The 27,949-nt window shown below is 62.3% G+C and overlaps 1 protein-coding gene across 2 annotated transcripts; it reads left to right on the forward strand.

Annotated features, from left to right (window-relative positions):
• Positions 380-26,844, forward strand: UROC1 (urocanate hydratase 1). 2 transcript variants are annotated; one of them, XR_001919986.1, is made up of 21 exons: positions 380-538; positions 4,856-4,986; positions 5,252-5,345; positions 6,412-6,471; positions 6,727-6,855; positions 6,963-7,024; positions 8,252-8,318; positions 8,400-8,543; positions 9,239-9,327; positions 10,822-10,884; positions 11,144-11,323; positions 11,486-11,582; positions 12,300-12,397; positions 12,547-12,619; positions 13,676-13,797; positions 16,853-16,923; positions 17,924-18,022; positions 19,129-19,228; positions 21,798-21,879; positions 25,696-25,795; positions 26,501-26,844. XR_001919986.1 is itself a non-coding variant. In XM_018066947.1 (20 exons), the coding sequence occupies exons 1-20, from the start codon at positions 413-415 to the stop codon at positions 26,636-26,638; spliced, it is 2,028 nt and encodes a 675-aa protein (XP_017922436.1). In that variant the 5' UTR covers positions 380-412; the 3' UTR covers positions 26,639-26,844. The 2 variants fall into 2 exon arrangements, 1 of the variants encoding a protein (XP_017922436.1); XM_018066947.1 differs by lacking the exon at positions 11,486-11,582.

Consider the following 27,949-nt stretch of genomic DNA (forward strand, 5'->3'; position numbering starts at 1 on the left):
ACCAGGCGGGAAGGAGGGAAATGGGGCGGCCACACTCGGTACCCCAGTCACGGGCCCCCCTCACTGGCACACATCGCCCCAGATGATGAGGCCGCCCCCCGAGACCGTGGGGCAGACCCAACCCAGAGACCCCTCTCCCCATGGCATGTCCCAGAAAACTCCCCGCGGGCCAGCACCCCGCGGAGGGGACACACGGACCCTCCCCCGGCATCCCCGGCTCGAAGCCTGCCTCGCCCAGGACCCTGCCCTCCGGTCAGCGCTGCCCTGACCCCGACCCTCGCCCTGGCGCGGGGCCCAGAGAGGGCCGGAAGGGGTGGGCCCGCGGCCCGAGGGTCCCGCCCCACCGGACAGGACGCCCGGTCTCTCCGCGGCCCCAGCACACAGCGGCCCTCTGCCCCAGCCTCCGCCAGCCATGTGCAGCCTCCAAGCGCTATGCTCTGGCCTGCCCCTGCGACCCCTCCCGGAGAACCGGGGCCGGCGGGCCGGGGTGCCCCACGCCCCAGTCAGGACCCCTGGCCTCAGCCCCCGTGAGGAGCAGGTGAGAGGCTGGGCCCCCCGCCCCGCAGGACTGCTTGCCCTCTGGGAGGTTCGGGAGGGCTTTGCCCACCAGCTGCTGCCTGCCAGCCTGGCCCTGGGGGCACCCACTGAGGCCTGGCATGCTGCAGTCCCCCATGTCAGCCTCCATCACACCCGCCTCCCTCCTCCCGGCTGCCCGGGGGGTGTCGGCCTCTGGCCCCCACTGACCGAGGGTCCCTGAGGCTCTAGGTCACGGGTGGGCGCCATCACCTCAACCTTGGGCCCCCAGGGCCCAGGGGGCCTGCTGCCCGCTCCTCCCTGGAGCACCCACTGGCCTGGGGACCAGGGAGGAATGGGTAGGTGGATCCCTGCACCTCCTCCTTCCCGCTGGTGTTTGCTCTTTGACCCGGTCTTTGACACCGAGCTCCTAAATCGGCTTCAGTTCCCTGGGTGGTGGGGGCTCCTGGTGGGGCTGGTCACCGGGTACTGACCCTGATTACACGCTGGGCCTTTCGGCCCCACCCGCAGCCTCCCGAGAGGGGTGGAGGCCAGGGAACCAGGGAATGGGTCCTTGCAAGGCCGCTCCCCAGGGTCGGACCGTCCGGGTCCGTGAAACGGAGCGGGTGCTGTGGTGGGGGGCACACCTGGGAGCTCCCCCCGACCCTGGGTTCCTGCCCATCAGCTCACCCTTTGTCACATCCTTTCAATACAAAAACCACGGGGAGAGTGTCCTGAGCTCTAGGGGCGGCGCTAACAGACTACAAACCCGAGGGGCTGGGACCCCCAGTTCTCAATGGTTGTTCACGAGCACCGATGACGACTGGGGTGTGTGATCGAGGGCTGAAGTGAGGGTGTCTCGTGGGCCCGAACCGTCAGCCTGTGGCCGGGGTCTGGGGGGACTCTGGTCGACAGTGCCCCAGCGGGACCGGACCGAACGGAAGGCCGCCAGTGGGGTGAGGGGAGAGGAGGGCCCTGGAGGAAACACACATTCAGTCCCCAGGGGGAATGCCTGCGGGAGGACCCCTGGGGCTCTCCTGGACCATCCCAAACCTGGCACGGCATCCTCGGCCACAACCGTCATGCTTTCCTGGGGCCGCTTTTCTGCTTCATTTAAATGGCCCTTTGAATTCAACATCAGCCTTTAGAGGTAGTTATGAGAGACACGCAAGTCGCGCGCTATGACATTCTGCGGCTCGTGGCGTCTCCTTCCAGACATGCTGGTGCGCGGAAGGTGTGTGCGTCCTTCTTGAATCTCTAAGTGGGAGCTGTCCGCACAGGCTGGTCTTCATCAGTGTGGGGCTGTGGTTGGAGCTCATGGTTTGGATGAACGGAAACACGCTCCCCTCTTAGTTCTCTGGAGAGTACTAGTTGTTGAGTTGCTCAGTCGTGTCCGACTCTTTGCGATGGACACACCAGGCCTCCCTGTCCATCACCAACTCCCGGACTTTACTCAAACTCATGTCCATTGAGCTGGCGATGCCATCCAGCCATCTCATCCTCTGTCGTCCCCTTCTCCTCACGCCTGCAATCTTGCCCAGCGTCAGGGTCTTCCCCCGGGACTGAGGTCTCCGCATCAGGGGCCTAAGTACTGGAGCTTCTGTAAGTAGACTGCTGCTCACCTGCAGAGTGTGCTCGGCTGTGGTGCGGAGGGGGATTCCTCTCACATGCGTTAGAATCGTCCCTGGCATCCCCCGCCCCCATGCAGCTGCTCTTGGTGACCTCTCCCCTAACCACACCCCACCCTCAGGGGGCTGTGCGGGAGCTCACACCCCAGGTCCGAAGACCTCCCACCACTGCAGAGATACCGCCCTCAGCTTCTGGAGAGCAGGGCCCAGTGGGGCTCACTTCTGGGTCTTCAGTGACGCCAGAGTCGTCTGCTGAGTGAATGAACAGGAGTGTGTGCTGAACCAGCACCCTGAAAGAGCCCAGTGGGCAGAAGAAACGTAGAAAGGCTTCTTGGAGGAGCTGGTCTTGGTGCCAGGGGCAAGGTTCCCAGACTGGGGAATCTGAGCGGGAGGCTATTCTGGAGGTCATGAGTGACCACATGGAGACGGTCCTGGGCAGAGCAAACTGGGGTGGACGAGCCCTGTGTAGGCCCAAGCTGGGTGAGGACCTGGGAAGCCAGGCCCGGCCTGGTCACAGAGAGGCTGAATGCCACCCCTGGGCACTGTGTCGGGCAGGGCTAGCCTGCTGTGTGGGCTGCTGCCCGGCCCGCTGCCCACAGAGAGCGAGGCCCGCGTGGAGCTGGGGGGACAGACGCCCTGCATGGAAGCTATAAGCGTGGAGATGGTCGTTCCGGCCGCTGGCCCTGGGCAGCGCCTGCGTGCCGGGGGCTGCCCGCGTCCACTCGGCCGGGTCCCGAGTCAGCCCTGTGAGGTGGTGCCTCCTGCTCGTCTTCTGAAAGAGGAGGTGCAGTTCAGAGGGGTGTGTGTGCGGGTCGGGGACCCGCAGGGACAGACTGGGGTGCAGGGGTCTGGGCCCCGAGGCACAGTCTCTGGAGAGGCTCCCCCGCCCCGCCAGGAAGAGCCTGACTCACAGTCTGGACCTGGCGGGTCTGGCCTCACTTCGGCCCGGTTCTGGTGAGGACCCCATGGGGCCGGGCTCCAGGGGTGTGGGGGCTCAGACAGGCCCAGCCTATCAGATCGTTAGGAAATGAAGCAGAAGAAGCCAGCGGCCGGCGGGACGTGCTCGGGCCCATGTAGTAAGATCAAGCCCCCCACCAGGGAGGGTGCCTGTGTGCCTGTGACGTGTTGCTTTTGAAACTCCTCTGTCAATGTTTGTTTTCGCTTGTAAGCTCTGATTATAGGCTGTTCACTGATTTAAAAAGAAGCACGCCGTCTCTGTGTCATGGGCCAGACATGGCCTTGAAGGGCTTGACCTCCAGCTCATGCTGGGCCCCGCCTGCCCTTGACCCTGAGCCTGCAGTTCCCTGCCGCTTGCCCTCCCGTGCCCCCCGTGCCCCCCGTGCCCCTCCCGCCCCGTCACCCCGTCACTGCGTGTAGCTTGCACGTTCCTCCTCGGGGCCCTCCCCCGTGCCCCCTGTGCCCCCCATGCCCCGTCGTGCCGTCGCCCCATCGCTGCGTGTAGCTTGCATGCTCCTCCTTGGGGCCCTCCTGTCGTGCGTGGCTCCCTCCCTGGAGCGCTGGGCCAGCAGTGGCTCCGGGAACAGGCCAGAAGCTGGACTCAGAGACACTGCGGTGGGCCCACCCGAGCCCACCCGAGGCGCCCGACCCCCGGGTGAGCCTGGGAGACCCCGCGGGCAGATTCCCAGCCACCTTTTGCGAGGGAGACACGCACGTTTCTGATCGCTTTTCCCCAGAGAGCAGGAACCATGTGCTTTTATTCCACGTTGAAGTCACCCAGGGACTCGCCAGGCAAACCTTTCGAGTTCCCCTCACTCCTGAGCTGGGGTTTCCTCGCTGCCCTTCTCGCCCTCGACTTCTTCCAGAGTCATCTTTCCCCCACCCTTCCCACGCACCCCTCGGCCCCCAGGGGCAAGCTTGATGTGTGGTGCTGGACTTCGGGCGCACAGGGCAGGCTGTCCCCACCCCGGGCCTCTGTCCTCAGCCCCGCGGGCACCTGGCTCTGGCCGGCCTGGCTGTCTGTCTCTGGGGAGGCCCTCTGCCCTGCCCACGAGCTGGTGCCTCGGGGCCTCAGGCTCCTCTCCTGTCGCCTCCACCACCCTCTGGTCAGAGTCTCGTCCGAGGCTCGAGCTCCCTGCCCCCTCGGTAGATGTGTTCGATGAATACGTTCACACCAGCTCCTTATCGCACTCCCTAAAGGAGTTTGTGGTGCAGGGTTGGCTGGTTGAATGCATGGCCTCAGTGTCCATCCCTGACACCCGGGTGTCACCCCACTCCCCCGCCTGCAGGCCTCTGCCGGGTACTGGGAGGGAGAGAGCAGGGGAGGGGGGTCTGGCGGGACCCCTGCCCTCCTTGAGCCCAGAGGAGACTAAGAAGCAAGGGAACAAACCCACTCTGGAGCATGTGGAGACGCTCAGCCCGGGGAGGGGCCCCCAGGGAAGGCAAGCAGCACCTCCCACTGTAGCCCAGGCCACAGGCCATGTCCCTCTCTGGCCCCTGCTGGGGCTCAAGCAGCCTGGTGCCCGGTGAGCACACAGAGGGAGGGACTGGAAGGCGGCCAACAGAGAGCTGGAGGGCAATCAGGGAAGGCTTCCTGCAGGAGGTGACAGGGGAATGGCCTGGGGTGCGAGCTGGGCAGTCTCGGGGCTGGGCCCTGGGCCTCCTGAGTGGAGCAGGGGCACATCTGGAGGGCAGAGCTCGGCCTGGAGCCTGCATACCCTGCCGCCCTCACCGTCCCCCCCGCACCGCCCTGCCAGCTGGCGCTGAAGAACGCCCTCCGCTACTTCCCCCCGGACGTCCAGGAGGTGCTGGCCCCCGAGTTCGCCCAGGAGCTGCGGCTCTACGGCCACATCTACATGTACCGCTTCTGCCCCGACCTGGAGATGAGGTGAGTGCCGCGGGCTGGGCCTGTCCCCCTGCAGCACAGACCTTGCTGTGGAGTGTGCCTCCTCCAGGCTGCGGCCTGTCCGGTGGTGTGGAGGGGCTGGCCCAGAGCACCTCCTGCTGGTGGCAGCTCCAAGGGGTGGCTCCTTCTGGTGATGCCAGGGCTGGCCGTCCACACGGGCAGGGCCAGGGGCCGGGCCGCGACGAGGCGGGACCCGACATTCCAGGCGCCTGCCCCTCGACTGGCCTGGCAGCTAGACCCCTTGCAGGGCCTACCCGGTGGAGCAATATCCCTGCCGGACGAGGGCGGCTGCAGCCATCATGCTCATGATCATGAACAACCTGGACCCAGCCGTGGCACAGGTAACAGCCCGGGCGTGCGGGCGGGGTCGGCATTGGGAGGTCGGCGTGCGAGACACACCCAGCTCACTCACGGCAAGCGTTCTGCTTGGAGGCAGTGGCGGATTCGGGGTGTACGCAAGTCGCCCAGTCATGTCCAACTCTTTGCGACCCATGGACTATACAGTCTCCAGGCCAGAGCGCTGGAGTGGGTAGCCTTTTCCTTCTCCAGGGGATCTTTCTGACCCAGGAATCGAGCCTGGGTCTCCTGCATTGCAGGCAGATTCTTTACCAGCTGAGCTATGAGGGAAGCCCCGAGGGAAGCTGCAAAGCCAGAGCCGGGAGGGCTCCTCGCGTGTCCCGGGCGCCTCGCCGTCTCCCGGGCGCCCCCTTTGGTCGTTACCACAGCATCAGCACCTCGACACCAGCCTTGGCGTCAGAAGGTGTCACTGTACGTCCGACGCGTGCGTGCTTAGTCGCTCAGTCGTATCTGACTCTCTGCGACCCCCTGGACTGCAGCCCGCCAGGCTCCTCTGTCCCTGAAATTCTCCAGGCCAGAACACGGGAGTGGGTAGCCACGTGAGAACTGGAAGGGAACAGACTGAACGCTGTGGTTGGCTGCAGTACATTCGAAACACCACGATGTGTAATCAGTATAAAAGCAAGGTGTCTCGTAGCGTTCTTTCCCTACCGAGTCCTCGAAACCAGCGGTGGGTGTCCTGCCTAGAGCTTGTCCTGTGGGCCGTGGCTCCAGGAGCAGAGGCTGCTGACAGAGCAGGCCTCTGGCCGTGCTGGTCCACGCAGGTCTGGCCACACGTGCCTGTGCTGGCATCCTTGCGCGCCAGCCCGTTCTGCAGCGGCCTATTCGAGAGAGGACAGCCTTCAGGGGGACCTGAGAGTTTGCTTGAGAGCAGGAGGGTCCCAGGATGTGAGCGCTCTGCTGAGCCCTGACTGGGTCACCCCTCCAGCCCCCAGCGCCTCCTCCAAGGGCCATCAGCCACTTGGCAGGGGGCCATGACCCCTGAACCCTGCCAAGCTGGGGGCCTCCTTCCCCACACCCCCATCTCAAGTGGCCCCGCATCGTCTACAGTTTCCCCAGGAGCTCGTGACCTACGGAGGAAACGGGCAGGTGTTCAGCAACTGGGCGCAGGTATGGACCCCGGACTGTGCGGGCAGGCGGGGGGCCCACCACAGGCCTGTCCACCACCTACCTCTGCCCCGGCCTCTGGCCTGGAAGCGCCTTTCAGACTGGCTCTGGGGCTCGGGCTCTGCCTCCCTGATGCCCGAGAGCCCAGAGGTCAGAGGTCCTGTGGTGGGGCCACTGGAGGGGAGTCGGGGGCCTCGTGGGGGACTTGGGGCCAGTGTGGGGACGCCCCTCACCACCCCGTGCCTTGTTCTCCTGCAGTTCTGGCTGACAATGTCCTACTTGGCCCAAATGACGGAGGAGCAGACGCTGGCCATGTACAGCGGACACCCGCTTGGCCTTTTCCCCAGCAGCCCCGAGGCCCCCAGGCTGGTCATCACCAATGGGATGGTGGGTCCCGGGGCTGCAGGGAGGCCCAGCCACCAGCCGCCCGCCGAGCCGTCGCCCCCGAAAGCCACGGTGCGGCCCCCAGCCCTCCGCCCGCCCCTCTCTTGCAGGTCATTCCCAACTACTCCTCCAGGACAGACTACGAGAAGCTCTTTGCCGTGGGGGTTACCATGTGAGTACTGTCGGTTCATAGCCAGGCCCTATGGTTAAGGCAGCGCAGCAATCGTGGCCTCAGCTCCGAAACGCCCTCACCATCAAAACGCTATAGCTCGATTCCGTATTTACACGTTTCCTGCTCGTTTTCGTGGATGTCCCTGCGATTTTTATACATGTGTGAGTGAGCAGACGTGCAATTTGAATCCTACTTTTTGCAAGGACTCAGGTCCTGGCTGCAAAGGGGGCGTGGTGATGGCTCTGGCCCCTGAGCTGTGTGAGAATGAAGGGGGCACCGCCTGAGTGGATGGGACCCCAGGGGAGCGCGCCCCACGGCGGGCTTTACCTGCCTCCCTGGTGGGTGTGTATCGTGTTGGCATAATCCTTCTACTCCCGCAAGCTTGTACCGCAAGGGTAACCCATGCCCCATTTATCAGAAGAGGCAGTGGAGGTTCCCGGAGGCCCTGTGCTTGGCCCAAGTTCTGGGATTGGCTCAGAGTTTGGGTGTGTGAGCTCCAGGATCCGCCCTCAATCCAGAGGAGAGAAGGGACTGGGGAGGCTGCTGGGGGCAGGTGGACCGGGTCCTCGCAGTCCTCAGGGAGCGCAGACGCTGATGCTGAACAGCCACCGCCTGGCACACGTGGGCGCCTCCTCCCATGATCTAGCCTAGAGCGCTCAGCAGGCAGGGGGCTCCTGTTCTGTGGCCCGCTGAGCCACCCGCTGACTGGCAGAGAGAGGGGCTCCTGCAGCCCGCAACGGGGCTCACCGCGGGAGCTGATGTGTGGAGAGGTCCCCGTAGGCCTGGTCGTCAGAATGGGGCTTTGTGTAAACGACAGCGACCTCTCGAGCGCTGTGCCCCGACTCTGCCGGAAACTAGGGGACTGGCCTTTCCTACAGGCGTCTGTTTTGCCTAACTAATGAGCTCATGTTTGGCTGTGCGTGTGTGCGGGCTCCCTCCGGTTGCCTCGAGCAGGGATTGCTCGCTGGGGCGGCTCCGGGGCACGCGGGCCTGGGTGGTGGCTTTAGGAGTTGAGGCTTGCGGACTCACCTGCCCTGAGGCACGCGGGATCCTTCCGGACCTTGGATCAGACCCATGCCCCTGCCTTGGCAGGGACCAGCAGGGAAGTGCCTCCTTTTGTTGTTTAAGCACGAAGCACGTGGGGGCGACAGAGCTCCTTAGACCCCAGGGAGTGGGGCGGGGAGACGCCACTCCAGCGTCTGCTCACGCCCCTGCGTATGCGGGCAGGTACGGCCAGATGACGGCAGGCAGTTACTGCTACATCGGCCCCCAGGGCATCGTCCATGGCACGGTGGTGAGTGGCGGGCCGCGGGGCCGTGGGACTGGGGGGTGGGATGAGCGAGCGTGGTGGTGACTCCTCCCTCTCCCCCCACAGCTCACTGTGCTGAACGCGGGGCGGCGCTACCTAGGGCTCCAGGACCTGGCGGGCAAGGTCTTTGTCACCTCCGGGCTGGGCGGCATGAGTGGGGCTCAGGCCAAAGCCGCTGTCATCGTGGGGTGCATCGGTGTGATCGCAGAGGTGAGCCCGCAGGAGCAGCCCCCCACCCCATCGAGAGTCCCCCTGCTGCCCTCGCCCTCCCTGCTCTTGCCTCTGCCCTCCCAAATCCTCCCATCCCAGTGTGGGTCCCCACAGCAGCAGACGCACCTGCCTTCCAAGTGCCCATCACTGCCAGGCCCAGAGCCACGCTCCCAGGATGCATGCTCCCAGGACCCAGCCTCCCTTGCCTTGGGGCCCTGGGGTCCAGCCAGGAGACGGTAAACCTGTGAATAAGTGAGCAGAGACCCCCCCCCCACACCCCGCCGCATCTGGACAGAGCTGTCGGGTTAGGGGGAAGAGTGGACGAGGGCCAACATCTATAGAGTCTCTTGAGCTTCCCTCCTGGATACAAAGTGGCTTCCCCAGCTCCAGCCACCTCATCTATATTCAAGGCAGACAGAAGGGGAAATGCCAGCTATGGCTGACTCTAGCAGAAAAATAATGCTTTAGAAACTTGTTTTACCATGTTGGTCAGTATGGGCTCACGTGGATGTTGTCATCTACAAGGGTGGAGAGAAGGCGTGAGAGGGCAGTTGGAATTAGCTGGGAGCAGAGCGTCTCCCTGAGTGAAATCAGGGTTTGTTGACTTGGAGGCAGGAGGCAGCTGACAGCAGCTCGTAGGGTCCGCCCCGCCCTGTCGGGAAAGGGTGATCTTCACCCCTGCCCCGTGGTCCCAGGTGGATGGCGCGGCCCTCATGAAACGCCACAGGCAAGGCTGGCTGATGGAAGTGACTGACAGCTTGGACCACTGTATCGGAAGACTCAGGTGTGACGTCTGGTGCCGGGCGAGAGTGGGCTGGGAACCCTCGATTTCTGCTTCTCATTGTTGGCTCCTGGGAATGTGGAGTGGCCCGGGTGCGTCCACGCCGCCCACACACGCAGCCTCACAGACATTCGTCGTCCTGCGGGTAACCCCTCAGCTCAGCCACAGTTTGGCAAAGACTGTGTTTTGGGTTTCTCCCTTCTGTGCCTCAGTGTCCAGCCCACAGCCTGGCACACAGGAGGTGCTGCTCGAAGCTGCTGAATCTCCACAGGATCCATCGGGACCTGCGGCTCCTCCCCAGGGGGGCCAAGGCTGGTGCGGGGTCCCGGGACCCTTCCCAGCTGCATGCCATCTGCTGAGATTTCTCCATGGGGACAGGCAGGGCCACCAGGAGGCCGCTCCTCAGATGCTGTCTTTGAAGCATTCTCTGAACTGACTGCTCTGCAGAGCTGAGCCCCTCTTGTGTGGGGAGTTCACCTCGGCACAGAGGGCTTCACCTGCTATGACTGGAGCTGCCCAGGGGCGCAAGGGGGCTTAGGGGACACTGTCCAGAAACACAGAGTTCAAGAGATGCTCCCGTTACTGAGACTGGAGACTCTTGACACAGATCTTTGAAAACTTGCTGAAAACCTTGCATTAATTACTGGAGAAATTCTAAACTCCTCGTGTGGCAGAGAGGGTCTTAACCTGGTCTGGCTCTGACCCTGTGGGTGCATCTGGAACACAGGTGCACACGGACACACTCGCACACATGTACACATGTGCACACACACGTGCACACGCCACACTCGTACACGCACACATGCCACACTTGCACATGCACATGCACAGTTGCACACGCACACACGCCACATTCGCACACATGCCACACTTGCGCACACACTTGCACATGCATGCACGCCACACTTGCACACGCACACACACACGCCACACTCGCATGCTCATGGACACGCACACACACACACGTCCAACCACTGTGACGTTTCTGTCATCTCTGAATTTTGTCATCTCACTCACACAGAGGTTAACTCCCACAGTCACACAGAAACACACACAGAAGTCCAAATCAGAATAACAACCGATTCCGCAGCCGCTTTGATGATTTCAGGTCTCCTGTTCCCCAGACATGCTGTAGTTTTTCCAAATCAGGGTTAGAATCATCTTTCAAACTGTCTGCAACTTGAGGATCGCCTTGAGCGACTTCTACCAAGATCCCTGTTAGAGCCCCAGAAGCAAGGGCCCTAATGCTCCGGATGGAATTCCAGGCCTGGGGGGGGGGCGGGGGGGCAGCTCCTCTGTCAGCCAGTCCTCAGTGAGGGGCCCCCGGTCCGCTGTGCCCCTTGGCTGGGTGCCTCGTAGGTCCCCAGCCCTACACTCACGCGGTGCTGTGGGCGCCTCCCAGGCCTCTGCGTCCTCACCAGCTGGGCACCAGGGTGCGGGGTGTTGGGGTGTTGCCCTGGGCAGGTGTGACGGGGCCGCCTGTCCTGCCCCTTGCAGGGAAGCAAGGAAGAGGAAGGAGGTGCTCAGCCTTGGTTACCATGGCAACGTGGTGGACCTCTGGTGAGTGGGGAGCTGGCCACCTTGAGGACCCCCAGTGAGCCCTCCGCCGCGGCCCCGTTACTGGTCCGGGGCTCCTGGCTGTCGCGGCCCTGATCCTGGCACAGCTCGCAGCAGACCCCCCCCAACCCCCGCCAGGGGGTGCAGGATGAGCCTCAGGCCTGGCTACGGAGCCTGTGGCTGGGCACACCGTGTGCCCTCCTGGCTGGACCCTGAGCTCGGGTGCTGGCACTACCCGGCCTGACCGGTCGTCTCCCCGCAGGGAGCGCCTGGTCCATGAACTGGACACAACGGGGGAACTCCTGGTGGACCTGGGGTCCGACCAGACGTCCTGCCACAACCCCTTCAACGGCGGCTACTACCCTGTGCAGCTGAGCTTCGCAGAGGCCCAGAGCCTCATGGCCTCTGACCCCACTGCCTTCAAAGGCCTGGTCCAGGAGAGGTGAGGCGGGCCCGGGGCTGCCCGCACAAGGGGTGGCGGCACACACGGCCTGCTGGGGCTGTGGACGGGGTGGCCCCGGCCTCCGCCTGGTTCTCCCACACCCAGCTGTGTGGCCTGTGCCAGACCCTTAATCTCTCTGCTCCTCTGTCCCGCCTCTGTCAGGGTCATGAGGGCGCTGTTCCGTGGGGATGCTGGGGACAGGCTGAGGCGACATTTGCAAAGCTCTGGGGCAGCTGCAGCACCTACGGCCGCTAAGCAGGTGCTGGTAGAGGGCGGCCCAAGGCACTTCCAGAAGAGGTCACTGCTTGTTCAGCACGGAGCCCGGGCCCCCGCGCCTGGCTGGCTGGGCCCTGTAGGCACTAGCTGAGTGACTGCCTGCAGTGTCTCCCGTGAACGGGGAGAGGCTCTGAGGAACCCCAGGGGTAGGGGGCTTCCCAGTGGGAGGCGCTGGGGGTGGAGCAGGCAGGGGCGGGGTCAGCAGGGGAGGAGTCGGGTGGGGTCAGGAGGAGTGGAGTCAGAAGGGGAGGAGTCCAATGGGGTGCAGTCAGGAGGGGAGGAGTCTGAAGGGGAGGAGTCAGGAGAGGTGGAGTCAGAAGGGGAGGGGGTCCGATGGGGTGGAGTCAGGAGGGGAGGAGTCAGAAGCGATGGAGTCAGGAGGGGAGGAGTCAGAAGGGGGTGGAGTCAGGAGGGGAGGAGTCTGAAAGGGTGGAGTCAGGAGAGGAGGAGTCAGATGGGGTGGAGTCAGGAGGGGAGGAGTCAGGAGAGGTGGAGTCAGGAGGGGAGGAGTCAGGAGAGGTGGAGTCAGAAGGGGAGGGGGTCCGATGGGGAGGAGTCTGAAAGGGTGGAGTCAGGAGGGGAGGAGTCAGATGGGGAGGAGTCCTATGGGGAGGAGTCCGCAGCAAGCAGAGTCCGAAGGGCCGGTGTCAGCGAGCAGTGATGCTCGCGCTGGCGCTGACTGTTGACTGCTCCTTTGCAGCCTGCGGAGGCACGTGTCAGCCATCAACAGGCTGGCCCGGGAGCGCTTCTTCTTTTGGGACTATGGCAACGCCTTCCTCCTGGAGGCCCAGAGAGCCGGTGAGAGAGGCAGGAGGGGCTTGGGCACACTCGCCTCGCGGCAGGCCTGGCCATCCCGTCAATGCGGCCAGCAGGAGGGGCCCTGGCATGCCTCCGCCTCGCAGGGCCTCGGTCTCTCCAGGTGATTCTGGCCCCGTCTGTGTGCACAGGGGCCGACGTGGGGAAGCCGGGCGCCAACAGGACAGAGTTCCGCTACCCTTCCTACGTCCAGCACATCATGGGGTGAGTGGGGACGCTCCCGGTGTCTGTCCTCAGACGCGCAGGTCCTTAGCCTGCTCATACTGCCCAGGCTGCCTGCTGAGACCTATGCTTGATCCCAAGTGGCCACGTCCTGGGTGATGGGGTTTCCACCCCAACAGGCCGGGGGAGAGGAGCTGGAAACGTGAGAGTCTGCGGAGGGCCTCAGGGAGAGCACGGGGGTGGGGGCCATGCCTGAGTCACCTCCGGTGAACACCCCAACCTATGGGTGCTCAGGGCTGGCCCCCCCAGGCCCTGCACGCTGTGGCCGAGGAGTTGTGCATCCCCCAGGCGCGCCCCAGCCCTGAGCGGGTGACCGAGGGCCCGATCCCTGCAGCCCTTGTGCCTTCCTGGCCACCGGGGGCCTGAGCTCACCGGGACAGGGCAGCTGCTGCAGGGAGAGGACAGGGTGGAGTCCGGGCTGGGGCAGCCGGGCAGGGCGGGAAGCCCCCGGGTCTGCAGCAGAGTGGACCCCAGCGGGGGCTGGGGGTGGTGAGAGAGGCCAGCACTTTTCTCAGATTCACCGTGGGAGGGGACAGGGCCAGAGTGGGGCCACGACCACAGGCCTGGGGGTGGTTCCCCGGGGGGCAACCGGAAGGGAGCCCAGCAGAGGCTGGGTGGGCACGAAGCCTAGGGAGGGCCTGCGCCCCTCTGCCTGGAGCCCCCTCGAAGGCCGGCTCACAGCAAACGGCCGTTTCTGTTTATTGTGCGTTCTCCCGGGTGCTGCGTGGTCTGTCTCTAACCTCGGTTTAGGAAGTTCTGCTTGTCTGTGTCCCGGCTCCCTGCTCCTGCAGCCAGAGAAGCTGCAGCTCTGGGAGGGACGCTGTGGTGATGGAGGGGGCAGGCAGGGTGGGGACCGCTGCACGTGCTGGTTGAGAGGCTCCGACTCACGACACAGGCCCCTGCGCATGCGCCCACTTCATGCACTTCATGCCTTCACCGCGTCAGTTCTGGAGCATCTGCGGCCTCCCTGACCTTGGACCATGCCGACCCCAGCCCCAGCCCGGCCAGCCCCAGGTGACGAGCCATCTGCCTTTTCAGGGACATCTTCTCCCAGGGCTTTGGGCCTTTCCGCTGGGTGTGCACCTCGGGGGACCCCCAGGACCTGGAGGTCACAGATCGGCTGGCCACGTCTGCGTTGGAGGAGATTGTTGCGGCCGGAGGTGAGGCTGCCGGTTGGAGATGCTGACGTGTGGCTGGGCCCCTGGCTGGCAGTGCTGGGAGCCTGGACACAGGGTCCCCGCCTGGCACCGTGGGCCCAGGGCACGTTCTCAGGGGCTGCCTGTCGACGGTGCTCGGCCCCCTGTAGCCGGCCCTGTGCTGCTGCCTCCGCGTGTCCAGGCCACTCTGCTGTCTCCACGTCAGAGCTGCCCCAGGCCATCTGTGGACACAGCGTGGCTCTGCCCCACCCTGGGTGGCCCCGGCCCAGCCGCAGACCCTCCTTGTGTAGTGGGCGGGGCAAGAGGGCGCAGTCTCTTTACGGCACCTCCCCGGCTCCCTGCTTGTCACAGATCCTGCCCTGTTGCTCTGCGGCTTCTCCCTGGGCCCAGGCAGCCTTCTCTGGGGCTGGTGGGTCAGCCTTTGCAGCTTGTTGTAAATCCTCTGGGCCCAGTTTCACCCTGCCGCCCACATCTGGGTTGAATGGGCTCAGTGGCAGGGGCTTAGGGTCAGGGGACCCAGGAGGAGAGCCTGGTGGGCGGGGCCGCCTTGTGGGGGGGGGGCCGCCTTGTGGGCGGGGCCACCTTGTGGGCGGGGCCACCCCACTGGCTCCAGAGGAAGCTGAGGCAGCTCAGTTCAGTTCAGTTGCTCAGTTGCGTCCAACTCTGTGACCCCATTGACTGTGGCACGCCAGGCCTCCCTGTCCATCACCAACTCCAGGAGCTTGCTCAAACTCATGTCCATCGAGTCAGTGATGCCATCCAACCATCTCATCCTCTGTCGTCTCCTTCTCCTCCCGCCTTCAATCTTTCCCAGCATCAAGGTCTTTTCCAATGAGTCAGTTCTTCGCATCAGGTAGCCAAAGGTTTGGAGTTTCAGCTTCAGCATCAGTCCTTCCAATGAACATTCAGGACTTATTTCCTTTAGGATGGACTGTTTGGATCTCCTTGCAGTCCAAGGGACTCTCAAGAGTCTTCTCCAACACCACAATTCAAAAGCATCAATTCTTTGGTGCTCAGCTTTCTTGATAGTCCAACTCTCACATCCATACATGACTGAAAAAACCATAGCTTTGACTAGACGGATCTTTGTTGGCAAAGTAATGTCTCTGCTTTCTAATATGCTGTCTAGGTTGGTCATAGCTTTTCTTCCAAGGAGCAAGCGTCTTTTAATTTCTTGGCTGCAGTCACCATCTGCAGTGATTTTGGGGCCTCCCAAAATAAAGTCTGACACTGTTTCCACTGTTTCCCCATCCATTTCCCATGAAGTGATGAAACTGGATGCTGTGGTCTTCGTTTTCTGAATGTTGAGTTTCAAGCCAACTTTTTCACTCTTCTCTTTCACTTTCATCAAGAGGCTCTTTAGTTCTTCACTTTCTGCCAGAAGGGTGGTGTCATCTGCATATCTGAGGTTACTGATTTTTCTCCCGCAATCTTGATTTCAGCTTGTGCTTCATCCAGCCAAGCGTTTCTCATTATGTACTCTGCATATAAGTTAAATAAGCAGGGTGACAATATATAGCCTTGATGCACTCCTTGCCCAATTTTGAACCAGTCTGTTGTTCCATGTCTGGTTCTAACTGTTGCTTCTTGACCTGCATACAGATTTCTCAGGAGGCAGGTAAGGTGGTCTGGTATTCCCATCTCTTGAAGAATGTTCCACAGTTGGTTATGATCCACACAGTCAAAGACTTTGACATAGTCAATAAAGCAGAAGTAGATGTTTTTCTTTCTGGAACTCTCTTGCTTTTTTGATGATCCAACAGATGTTGGCAACTTGATCTCTGGTTCCTCTGGCTTTTCTAAATCCACCTTGAACATCTGGAAGTTCATGGTTCACATACTGTTGAAGCCTGGCTTGGAGAATTTTGATCATTACTTTCTAGTATGTGAGATGAGTGCAATTGTGTGATAGTTTGAGCATTCTTTGGCATTGCCTTTCTTTGGGATTGGAATGAAAACTGACCTTTTCCAGTCCTGTGGCCACTGCTGAGTTTTCCAAATTTGTTGGCATATTGAGTGCAGCACTTTCACAGCATCATCTTTCAGGATTTGAAATGGCTCAACTGGAATTCCATCACCTCCACTAGCTTTGTTCACAGTGAAATTCCTTAGGCCCACTTGACTTCGCATTCCAGGATGTCTGGCTCTAGGTGCATGATCTCACCATCGTGATCTGGGCGGAGCCTCCTCCAGCTTCCGGATGTTGGTGCAGCTGCAGACCCTCAATCTGCCAGGCGACTGCTGGTGTTTCCATCGTAACCACCTCCAGGGGTGATTTCAAGGAAGCGAGGCTCCACGTGAAGCGGGAGCAGGTTGTCCACCAGCCAGAAAACCTCGGGGCACGGCTCCTAGTACGGGGCGGGGACGTCACTAAGTGATGTGGGAACATTACTTTCATTTTTAACACAATGTTTTCAGTTTGACTGAAACATCATAGACATCTGTAAACCACAGGCTCACAGAATTCCTGCAGATTTAGCAGTCTGTTCCCACAAGCACCTTGGCAGACCCCCCCTCTCCAGCCTGCCACTCTTCAGCCCTCCACTCTTAACTGCCTGCCTGTCCTACCTTGAGAGGCCCAGCATCTGTCAGCTTCGAGAGGCCCAGCATCTGTCAGCCTCAGAGCCTCTGTACTTGCTGCCCCCTCTGCAAAATGCTGTTACCTCAGTTCCATGTAGCTGGCTCCTCTTCAGCACTTAGGACTTGCTTTGAGTGTCATCTCCCCAGAGAGGCCTCTGGTCCCCCCAACCCCCCCACCCCAGTCTCAACTGCACTTGTTTCCTTCTCAGCCCACAATAGTCTTGTCTCTGGTGCCTGGCACTCAGCAGACGCTCCTTAGATATTTGCTGCGGGTCGGGTCCTGACTCACTCAATTGCTGGCACTGCCATCGCCGGAAGTCGAATGGGCTGGTGGGGAGCTGGGGATGGGGGCACCCCGACTCTGCTCGGGGTCCAGCGGTGGGTGCAGATGCGTGCCTCAGCCCAGCTGCCTTGCAGCAGGAATGTGCACCCCCACCGTGGGGCAGGGTACCTGTGACACCCCCTCCCCTGCCTGCAGTGACCCCGGCTGTGAAGCTCCAGTACGTGGACAACATCCGCTGGATCCGGGAGGCTGCCAAGCACCAGCTGGTGAGGGCTCCAGCTAGGGGGCGGGGGTGGGTGCAGTGTGGACCTTGCCCCAGGTGAAATGCTGCTCACCACCTGGACAACTTGGGGAGTCCCTACTGGCCACCTCGCCCAGGGGCCACTGTACAGAGAAGCCCGGGGCCTTTCAGAAGGTGGCCTGGACTCTGGGGCAGTGACCTGGGTCAGGTAGGTCCTTCCTCCCGTCATTGCCTGGCAGGGCCCTGGAGCCAGGCCTCCTGATTTCTCAGTTGTGTGACCTGGGGTGAGTGGCTTGGCCTCTCTGGGTCTCCCCTCTCGTCTGCACAGTGGAGATACTGGAGGTGGTCGGGCCCCTGGCTGTGGTGCAGGGCTTGGAGCGCGACCCCTGCGGCGCCAGGGCAGGGCCGATGGGTGTTTCTGTGCCTGAGTGTGACCTCAGATCAGATGACTCGGGGAGTTGGGGGTGGGGGTGGGGGCGGTGTAGCAGAAGGGTGTCTCTGAGGAGCTGACTCGCAAGTTCAGGCCTAAGTGGGGCTGAGTCCAGAGGGACCAGCCAGTGCACAGGCCTGGGGAGGCAGCCGGCCAGATGCGCCCAGACCAAGCAAGGGATGGGCATTTGGTTCTGATGGCTGGACGCTGCCACGTCTGCACCGGTGGGTCCTTGGCCTGCCCCAAGCGGCGGCCCCCGCCCTGGGCTTCCCAGTCCAACCCCGTCCACCCAGACTACCGCTGCCGCCTGTACCAGTGGTTGCACGTGTGTTTCTCCACGGAACCCCTCATGCCAACCACCCAGTGCCTGAGAAGTCCACGGCGATCGCCGCTGGACTTGAAGACCTGGGCCTGGGGAGGGTAGGGCAGGAGGTGGCGATGGGGGCGGGGCCCCGGAGCCCCTGGGGCTAGCCCTGCGGTGACCGGTCAGGAGGCACAGCTGCACTAGGCACACGGGCCGCGCGTGGGGGACTCCAGCGACTGCCCTCCAGCGTCTGGGGGGCGTGTCTCCTGAGCATCGCCCTTCTCGCCACAGGTGGTGGGCTCCCAGGCCAGGATCCTGTACTCGGACCAGAAAGGCCGTGTGGCCATCGCCCTGGCCTTCAACCAAGCCATCGCCCGTGGGGAGCTCAAGGTGGGAGCCCCGCCAGGCCAGCCCTCAAGCCCGGGCTCTGCTGTGGGCCCTGCCGTGAGACTCTGGGCAGTCAGGGGCCATCGCTGAGCCTTGTCCCCTCAAAGCGCGGCTTCTCCTCCGGTGGTTCTGGCTGTCTTTGTTGAACTGTCCCTTTCGCCTCACTACAACCCCGACCGCGTCTCCGTCTCCCGAACGGTCAGCTCCGCCCACCTCGCTCGGCGCATGCGCACATGAGGGCTGTACGGCTGTGTGGCGCTACAGCTACAGCGCTTCATGCCCCGCCTCCCCGCCTCCTCCTCCCCGCCTCCTTCCAGTCAGCTCCGCCCACCTCGCTCGGCGCATGCGCACGTGGCGCCTCTTCGTCCCACCTCGCTCTCCACCCCTCCTTCCTCCCGCCTCCCAGTCAGCCCAGGTCACCTCGCTCGGCGCATGCGCACACGGCGCCTCTTCATCCCCACCCCTCCCTCTCCGCCCCTCCTTCCTGAGCGCCGCCCCCGCTACCCAGGTGCAAGCCTTGCTCCGACGCCGGGCTCCCGGCGGAGCACGGGGCAGACAGGGTCCCGCCCGGTGCAGTTGGAGGGACACTGTGGATGCGCGGGCAAGGCCATCAGTCCACGGTCTCTGAGAGTGCGGCGCTCCGCGGATAAACTGAGCGAGGAGTGCGCGTAGGGTCGGAACTGGGCTCCGTGCTGCAGGCGGAGCCGTTGAGTGTCCCCGGTGCCAGCGCACTGGGCTGGGGGTCCCGTGCAGAGCGGGGTCAGGCCCGGCTTGTTGAAGCGCAGGGAAGCTCCTGCGACCTCCGGTGAGAGCCGAAGCCCCTGCCTGCTTCTGCGGCCCCGAGATGGGGGCTCCGTAAAGTGGGCGTGGTGACTGGACAGGGTAGCGGCGACTCAGAGCCAGCACCTGGGGGTGTACGGGCTCCGGGTGGACAGAAGGGGCATCTCTGGGCGGTCTTGGGGGGCGTTGGAAACCCCCTGCGCCCTCCTGCAGAGGGTCTGCTTCCCAGGGTAGTCCAAAGGGCGTCTGGCGTGGCTTGACCCTTGAACTCTGCCCCGGGCCAGGCAGTGGACACCACCGCTGACCTTTCATGCCCTTTCACACCGCAGGCGCCGGTGGTCCTGAGCCGAGACCACCATGACGTAAGTGGCACCGACAGCCCCTTTCGGGAGACCTCCAACATTTACGACGGCTCTGCCTTCTGTGCAGGTGAGGAGGACAGGGCGTCTAAGCTGTGTTTCTGTTGGGTTTGATGTAAAAATCACGTGGCTCATTCAGTCTGTCAAGGTGCTGTGAAAAGGTTGCTGGCTTCTGAGGGGGCAAGGCCCAGGGTGACCAGCCCACGACGGAGGCGGCTCTGGGACCCGGGACACGGCTGTAGACGTCAGCAGGAGCCAGTGGACCGGGCCGGTGGATGCCTGAGACCTGGGCGCACCCCATCACGCGCCAGGCGGTCTTCAGAAGGTCCTCAGGGTCCTCCTCTGTGACGAGGAGCCAACAGCGGGTCCTTCTTTGTTGTGAAGGATGCACTGAGTTTGTGTGTGGGAGTCATGTCAGCTCCCCCAGGCCGGGTTCCGTGAGGGGCTGTTAACCATCACACAGAGCTTCTGCCTTCTGCTCCTGGGGCTTTCTTGTCCCCAGCACCCAAGGCTCCTTCCGTCATGGATGGGATCCCTAGGGAAGGAGTGGACACCCAGGAACACCAGTCCACATCACTGAGGAATAGGTCCATTTCCTGTAAGTTGTGAGACTGATGGGCAGAGAAACATTCATTACCTTCCCAGCGCCTGTGAGCTCACACCGTCTTTCCTGAGGTTAGTCCTGTCTTCTCTCTCTCTCCTTGATCAGCCTGGCTAGGCGTTGTTTAATTTTATTGATCTTCTCAAATAAGTTTTTAGTTAGATTTTATTCTATTACTTTTTTGCTTTCAAATTGACTGATGTCTACTCTTATTTTTACTGTGATCTTTTTCCCATTTACTATTTGGGTTTAATTTGCTCTTCTTTCTCCAGTTTCATGAGGTTTCCTTTTGTAATAAAAATGTTTTAATGTTATGAATTTCCCTCTAAACGCTGCCTTAGCTGCATCGTACCGATTTTTTGAAAAATATATTTTTGTTTTCATTCAGTTCAGAACACTTTTAAATTTCCTTTGATACATCCTCTTGGAACCATGGATTACTGTGAAGTATCTTCTTAAATTTTTAAGTTTGGGGAGATTTTCCAATTATCTTTCTGTTACTGACTTCTGAGTTAATTCCATTATAGTCTGAGAGCTTTGTATTCATCCTGTTATTTTAAACTTGTGTTAAGGGTTGTGTTGTGGCCTCGAAGGTGATCCCTCTTGATGCCCCTGGGAAGAACGTGTATTCTGCTGTTACTCAGGGGCTTTTCTTTTTTTTTCAATTTTAAGAGGTTTTTCTTGGTGTGGACCATCATTACTGAATGGGCTACAGCGCTGCTTCTGTTTCATGTTCTGGTTTTCGGCCGTGAGGCTCGTAGGGTCTCAGCATCCCATCGGGGATGGCCCCTGCACCCTCTGCGTTGGGAGGTGACGTTTTAGCCACTCGACCAGCAGAGAAGCCCTGGGGACTTGTTCTCTGCCTCTCACCGGGTGAAGTCGGTCAGTAATGCTCTTCCTGTGGCCAGGATCCTTGCCGCCCTTCTGCTGCCCTGTCCCCTAGATGGGCGAGCGTGAGATGGCTCACCTGGCCCCTCCGCGGTCCGCGCGCGCGCGCCGCTTGCGTTTTAAAGCTGTGTTGTCAGCTCTGCGCTTGTCTATGTGTATTGTCTCTTCCTGGAAAATTGACGTCTTTACCATCGTGTGACGGCTTTTTTTTTCTTTATTTTAAAACACTTTTTGGCCGCCTCATGCGACACGTGGGATCCTAGTCCCCCGGCCAGGGCTCAAACCCCGGGCCCCCCGCCTTGAGAGCGCAGAGTCTTCAGTGCGGGACCACCGGGCACGCGCCTCTTCACCGGCTCTCACGTGCCGCGGCGTTAATGTGGTTCACATCGGTATTCTTCCGCCAGTGTAAAAGCTGACCGCGAACGTAGAGGCTGGAAGCAGCGGGAGCGGGTTCCCTGAAGTTCTGAAGGCCCAGAGTCTGAAACCAGTTTCTCCAGGCCTGGGTCGAAGTGTGGGCAGGGCCCCGATGTCTCAGGAGGCAGCCGGGCGGGTGGGTCGCTCCTTGGCCTTTGCCAGCGTCTGGAGCTGTTCCGGTGCGTCTCGCAGTCCCAAGCTAGACGGAAGTTGTTCCCAGGACCCCCGCCTCTTCTCTGTGGGGGCTTTGGGGAAGAGCCCACCAGGGGCCAAGCCCTTTGTCCCTGGCCCGGGGGCGTGGGTCTCAGGGCGGCATCGACTCTCTCAGCAGGCCCTTGGACAGGAGTGAGGCTTGGTTCCCTTCTCTCTGCGGGCGCCTGTCCCCTGCAGAGTCCTGTCTGGCAACCTGCCGCAGGGCCTCGCCCAGGGATGCCCAGGAGCAGTCTGCGGCGTGCAGCTTGCCCCGCGCCCTCAGCGCGCTTCTCTGAAGGGTGGGGCTGGTGCTGTTTGTCGCCTGAGCGACAGTTCCTCCACCCTCAGTGCCTCTGGGGTGCTGCACCTGGGCCGGGCAGGTGGCAGCGGGAATCGGGCACTCTTTCGGTGCTCCCGCTTCACCGGGCTCTGCGAGCGCAGTGTCTGCGGCTCCTACAGGCGCCCTCCCTGGTTCCTGTCTGACCCCCCGACCCTGGCCCAGGCTGGCCGCCTGGCTCGGGCCGACCGCGCTCTCTTTCTGCAGACATGGCTGTGCAGAACTTCGTGGGCGACGCGATCCGTGGGGCCACCTGGGTCGCCCTGCACAACGGCGGGGGCGTTGGCTGGTAAGGAGGTTCCCGAGGGCCAGTGGCACGGGTGGGGACTCCCCGCAAGTCTCGAGGGGCCCTCCGAGCTCCCTCCGCTGAGGACTCCTCATGTGAACTGGATGTGGGGGCCTTGCCCAGCCTGCACGCGTGCAGTCTCCTGCCTCTCCCGGGACGCCGCGAGTCATCTTTTCCGGGGTGGTTCTCCAGCTGCTGTGACAGACGTTCTCCAGGGAACTCTGAGTCATCCTGGCCCCGTCCTTTGACTCCGCCAGGGCGGCTGGGCTGGGCGGCGGGAACCTAGTTCTGGGCTCCCTGGCTCCTGGCCCCGTGCTGCCCAGCCAGGCCTGTCTCCAGCCCAAGCCACGGGCCAGCTGGGGTTCTGGGAGGCTCCCTCCTGGGCCATAGGCGAGTGCCCTCACAAGGTCGTCCCTAATTCTGCACCAGGTTTCAGCCCGTGGCCGTTTCCAGCACTGGGTGTCCTGAAGCTCAGCTCAGGTCCGGCCCCACGCTTTCAGCCTGGAGCTGACACCACATCCCACAGCTGGGGGCTCAGTCCCTCAGGGCCTGCCCTCCGCCCTCCGCGCCATTTCCTGACCCCTCCGCCCTCCGCCCCATTTTCTGGCTCCAGCGGCAGGTCTGCCGCATCACCTGTGCCAGCCCCCCGCCCCCCCCCCCCAGTTGGAGATCACAGGTCCTACGGCCCCCCCCCCCCCTTCGGTTCCCCTGCTTTGCTGGAGCAGCTCACGGAAGGCAGGAATTTCTGAAAAAAATTACAAAGGCGTCAAAGGGTGTGAGTCAGTAGCCAGAGGAGGAGACACACGGGGTGAGCATGCGAAGGCCCACCTGCCGGTGGGGGCCTGGGCAGGCGCGGCCCTGCTTTCCTGTGCTCCGGCTCCCGGCCGGCCACTCTCCAGGCCCCTCCTTTGGGGCTTCCTTGCAGGATTCCTTCCATGGGTGTGACTGACTCCACCGCTGGCCACAGGTGACTGGTTCCACCTCCAGCCCTTCCCCCTCTGCGATGGTCAGGGACTGGGCCCCAGGTTCCAAGCGCGGGTCACCTGGTGACTCCTCTGGCAGCCAGCCCTGCCCCCTTGGGTGAATTCTCAAAGTCACCTCATCAGCAGGATGAAAGACACCTTCATCCTGCTCATCACAGGAAATTACAAGAGTTTAAGGAGCTCTTCGGAGAAGGCAATGGCACCCCACTCCAGTACTCTTGCCTGGAAAATCCCATGGACAGAGGAGCCTGGTGGGCTGCGGTTCATGGGGTCGCTGAGTCAGACACGACTGAGTGACTTCACTTTGACTTTTCACTTTCATGCCTTGGAGAAGGAAATGGCAACCCACTCTGGTGTTCTTGCCTGGAGAATCCCGGGGATGGGGGAGCCTGGTGGGCTGCCGTCTATGGGGTTGCACAGAATCGGACACGACTGAAGTGACTCAGTAGCAGTAGCAGCAAGGAGCTCTGTGCTGGGAACCGTGGACAAAGACCAAATGTTTATTTCTCATTATAAGTAACAATGTCCCATTCGCTGCTGAGAAAAACGAACAACTGGTGTCCATGGGCTGCAGTCCATGGGGTCACAAAGGGTCAGACATGACTGAGCGACTGAAGTGAACTGAACCGTTGTTTATTGCAAGTGGACATGTGGCAAGCGTTTGGATCTCCTCTCACCTCATCTCAGAGAAGAAACACACAGATGAGAAAACTGAGGCAGCGGGCAGTTCAGGCTGCACCTGCCAGGGTTCCCTGGGTGGGGGGTGGGTGTCGCCTGGGCGGCTCTCTGGACCCCTGGGCCCTTGCAGCAGCAGGAGGCGCTGTGGCCCCGCACAGCAGGACAGCTCTCCAGACCAGCCGCCTCTGAAGTGACCTCCCAGCCCGTTTTGGCCGGAGCAAACCTGGCCGTGCCTCCCAGAGCCCAGTCCTGCAGCCTCCAGAGCGTCCCCGTGGGCTAGCTTGGCCTTAGGCCCTCTGAGGGTGGCCTGAATGAATGGAAAATGTGACCGGAGTGCGTGGCCGGAGCAAGCCAGGAAGGGAGGGATTGGGCCCTGTGACCAGGTGCCGGCCATTCGGGGCTCGACTTGCTGAATGGGTTCTGGAGATGACGGGATGCCTCTGGCGGGGGCCAGAGCCGGTGGTGGAGCTGGATCTGGATTCAGATCTGTCGTCCCCAGATTGCTGAAATCGGAGCCAGGCCGGCAGAAGGCAGGCGGGGCCGGACACGAGGCCCTCGGGCCACTGCTCACCGTGGGGGCCCCCCACTAGGCTGCCCCCCAGGCTCTGACGGCGGGGCCCTGAGGCACTGGCACCGGGGCCGTGAGTCGTGACACCCTAGGGGGCTCCTCTGGGAAAGTGCCTCAGGTTCACTGCAGAATTCGTGCATAATTTAGTCCACCAGATACTCCTGCAAACCTTCCTGGAAACGCAGTGGGGAAAACCACCACCCCCCGCAGTCTTCCTGCAGCTTCAGCTGCGTCTCTTGCTTCCAAGTCACGGTTTCCCCTGCTGTTTCTCGGTTTGCTCCGGGTTTCTCCACTGCGTGGGGGCTCCCTGTTTCTGAGCAGATCCATGTCAGCATCGGGTCCCCTGCAGGCCCTCCGCCCTGCGCCATCTGTTTGTCTGTTCTGCTCACGTGCTGGGGTCTGGCCCATGCCGTCTGCCCCACGGTCCCAGCCGGCGGCTGCCGTGTAGATGGGGACCGTGGGCTGTAAAGCGGGATACTCAGCGGTCAGGCTCTGCTCCATAGAGACAGTGGACCCTGGTCCCTCCGGGGAGGGTGTGCAGGTCCCTGCAGGCGGGACCAGCCCCCAGGCCCGTGTCTCTGAGGAAGAGATGCACTGTCTGGGTTCGATCCCTGGGTCGGGAAGATCTCCTGGAGAAGGGCATGGCTACCCACTCCAGCATTCCTGCCTGGAGAATCCCATGGACAGAGGAGGCTGGCGGACTGCAGTCCACGGGGTCTGGGACACGACTGAGGGACTTCGCTTTATCCAGATACTGACGCTGCTTCCCCACCAGAGCACATCTTGAGGCCAGCTGCGTGTGGGCATCCCCGAGGGGCCTGTTAAGATGTAGATCCCGAGGGCAGGTCTGGAGTCAGGGTGGGGGGGTCTGTGTCCCTGCCCAGCTGTGGGTGATGGTGCCATGGGGCCCCTGGGGGGTGGCAGCCTGGCTTCTGAGGTGACCTGTCCGCTCAAGTCTCACTGTTTCTTGGGGACAGACGGCTGCGACAGCTGCATGCTTCTCAGGCTGCTAATGGTGAAGACCTGTCACGGGAGCCGCGGCTCCTGCAGGGCCCACGCTGTGCATGGGGTCTCCCAGGACACTTAACATCACTTCCTCTCATCAGCTGGATGGTCCTACCTCAGAGGCAGCTGCACCCAGAGCTTGACTCTGCAGATGCTGACTGCTCAGCCACAATTTCCGAGTGAGGACTCCCGTTTGCATAACCTCCCCAGCCCCAGCCGCTATCACATGTCAGACCTGGGGCTGTGGGCTTAGTGGACGAGAAGTTCCGACCCTGTTGTTTGGCCCTGAGTTGCTCGCTGTCTCCAGGGACTCGTGGCTGAGTTCTGCCCCCTTTTCTGCTCATCTCACGGTGTTGAGTGTCTCCTTAATACAGCCAGCACCGACCTTACATGTGACCTTCTCCCTGAGGACCATTCTCTGGCCAGCGACTGCTCCACGACACGAGAGGGCTCCCCCTCTCTGGTTGTCCTCCTGGGCCAAGGGCTCCTCCGACTGGGTTTGCAGAGGCCGCCTGGAGCTGAGCACCTTTGCCCCCTGACTGTCTGTGCCCGGGAGTGACCCCGAAATCCTTTGGCTTCTTGCAGGGGCGAGGTGATCAACGGGGGCTTTGGCCTCGTGCTGGATGGGACTGAGGACGCCGAGCGGAAGGCCAGGCGGGTGCTTAGCTGGGACGTTGCCAACGGAGTGAGTGACCGCCAGCATCCCCCAAGGCTCTCCCCTGTGCAGACTGCAGACCCTCCTCCTTCCAGAAAGGTCTGCGGCCCTCCTGCCGCTGCAGTATCTCCCCCCAGCCACTGCCAGGGTGTCCCTCCACGGCAGACAGCCCGAGTCTCACCCGGCCTGTTTCCTGTCCAGCCTGTGTCCACGGGGCCTGGGCAGTGCGCCCCTTCCCCACACTGCCTCTTTGTGCATCTGAGAGCACAGCTGTGTACCCTCGTGTGTGTGTCCTGACACTGTGTGTGTGGTGCGAGGCCCCATCCCTGAGGGACCACATATCAGGGCCTGAAAGGGGAAGCATGACAGATGGGGGTCGGTTTACGGATGTGAGTGAAATGGGGAGGGGGCTGGGGAGCCCAACTGCAAGGGTCCAAGGGTTAGACCAGGAGGCCTAGGAGAGTGGCAGGGCAACTCCCAGGAGCCCCCAGCACAGGGGCTGGGCTTCCTCCTGGAGGCCGGGAGACTGGAGGGAACGGGTGGGGCAGGTGGGCTGCCAGGGCCATGTGGGGGGGGGGGGCGGCCCTGACAACACAGGTCAGATGGGAGGAAGGGAGCATCTGGGGAGGACCTGAGGCGGAGCCGAGGTGGTGTGCTGGCGGGGGGTAGGGGGGGTGTCGGACACGCGGGCTGGGCGGGGCCTGGCACCCAGGGCACGCCCCTCCCACCCCTCAGGTAGCCCGCCGCTGCTGGTCCGGGAGCCCCACAGCCTACGAGGTCATCTGCCAGACGATGCGGGAGGACAGTGGCATGGTGGTGACGCTGCCGCACGCAGTGGCGGATGAGCGTGTGCTCCAGGCCCTGCGGCTGTGAGAGGACTGGGCGTCCGCGGTGCCCTGGCCCCCGGGTCCCGCCCTCACCTCACATTCCCCGTCCCCTCCACTGCTCGCCGTGCTCCCCTGGGTCCAGAGCTTTGCACACGGGCGCGCGTGGACGCATGCACACAAGCATGCACGCGCACGTATGCACACGCGCGCGCACACACAGATGCGCGCGCACGCACACACAGATGCGCGCACGCACACACAGATGCGCGCACGCACACACAGATGCGCGCACGCACACACAGATGCGCGCACGCACACACAGATGCGCGCACGCACACACAGATGCGCGCGCACGCACACACAGATGCGCGCGCGCACGCACAGAAGCATGCCCTCTCCGTCTCCCCACCCCGGAGGCAGTCGCTGCATCCCCATTTTACAGACCAGGCAGCGAGGCGGGGCCCTCTGCTCTCACCACGCGGCTCCCCTGGGGACCTGGAGGGCAGTAAGGGTCTTGTTCTGCGCGGGGTGCTCAGGTCTGCCGTGGAGGGGACTCCAGGGGCTGGTGCCCAGAAGCCTGGCTGAGTGGGGCGCTAGCCAGCCCACAGAGCTGCCTGCATCCCTCTTCCCCTGGGTGCAGGGTTCATCTGGCCAGGTTCTCATCCAACATCTATCGCCCCCCGACCCCTGACTAACTCCACGCCAGGGACCTGCAACTTCAGCCACAGAACAGCCTGGCTCTGCCCACGCTCCTTGTTCTCTGTCCTCCATCTTAGCTCCGCCCCTGCTGGGCCCACGACAGACCTAAGCTGAGAGAGACTTTGGGGCTGGGTCTCCAAGGGGCCCCCGAACTCGACACCCCCCCGTGTCTAGTCTCAATCACGCAATATGGCCTGTCTCCTCCCCGCTGGCCATTCTGCCTCTGCCTCACAGAACCCCAGTGTAGTCTGGGTAGCGGTGTACACGGAAGTAGTTGACTTTGCAGCCTGCCTAGTGATCGAGAAGAGCCATTGACCTGCCTCCAGCCCAGCAGACCGTGGAAGGCTGCTGGACGCGTCTGCTGGGAAAGCTGTAATAAAAACGGGCTGACGAGGTGGTGTCCCATTCCATTGTGCCCCTTCTTTCTGCCAGAATCTCAGGTGTGATGCCTGGAAGCACAGCAGCTCTGCTGTGGCCATGAGGAGATCACTGAATGCCTGGAGGCTTCTGGAAAGGCAGAGGTGCCTGGGCTCCTGGCAGCGCTGGGTGCTGCTGTGCCAGGCCTGGGGGCCTCCTTTCCTTGGTCCTCACCTGCTCAAGCCATCCTCGCAGGCTTCTGTTGCACGTGGCGAGCGTGGGGTCCGGATGTGAAGGAGGG

The sequence above is a fragment of the Capra hircus genome, chromosome 22 (assembly GCF_001704415.2).
Source record: "Capra hircus breed San Clemente chromosome 22, ASM170441v1, whole genome shotgun sequence".
Taxonomy (NCBI): Eukaryota; Metazoa; Chordata; class Mammalia; order Artiodactyla; family Bovidae; genus Capra; species Capra hircus.

What these genes read in the sequence shown, in the direction of transcription:
- UROC1 (XM_018066947.1), top strand. Translation starts at nt 413, where the DNA reads ATGTGCAGCCTCCAAGCGCTATGCTCTGGCCTGCCCCTGCGACCCCTC. An exon ending in CCTGGAGGCCCAGAGAGCCG is followed by an intron (nt 12,398 to 12,546) that starts GTGAGAGAGGCA and finishes CTGTGTGCACAG; the next exon opens with GGGCCGACGTGGGGAAGCCG. An exon ending in GCTGGGACGTTGCCAACGGA is followed by an intron (nt 25,796 to 26,500) that starts GTGAGTGACCGC and finishes CCCACCCCTCAG; the next exon opens with GTAGCCCGCCGCTGCTGGTC.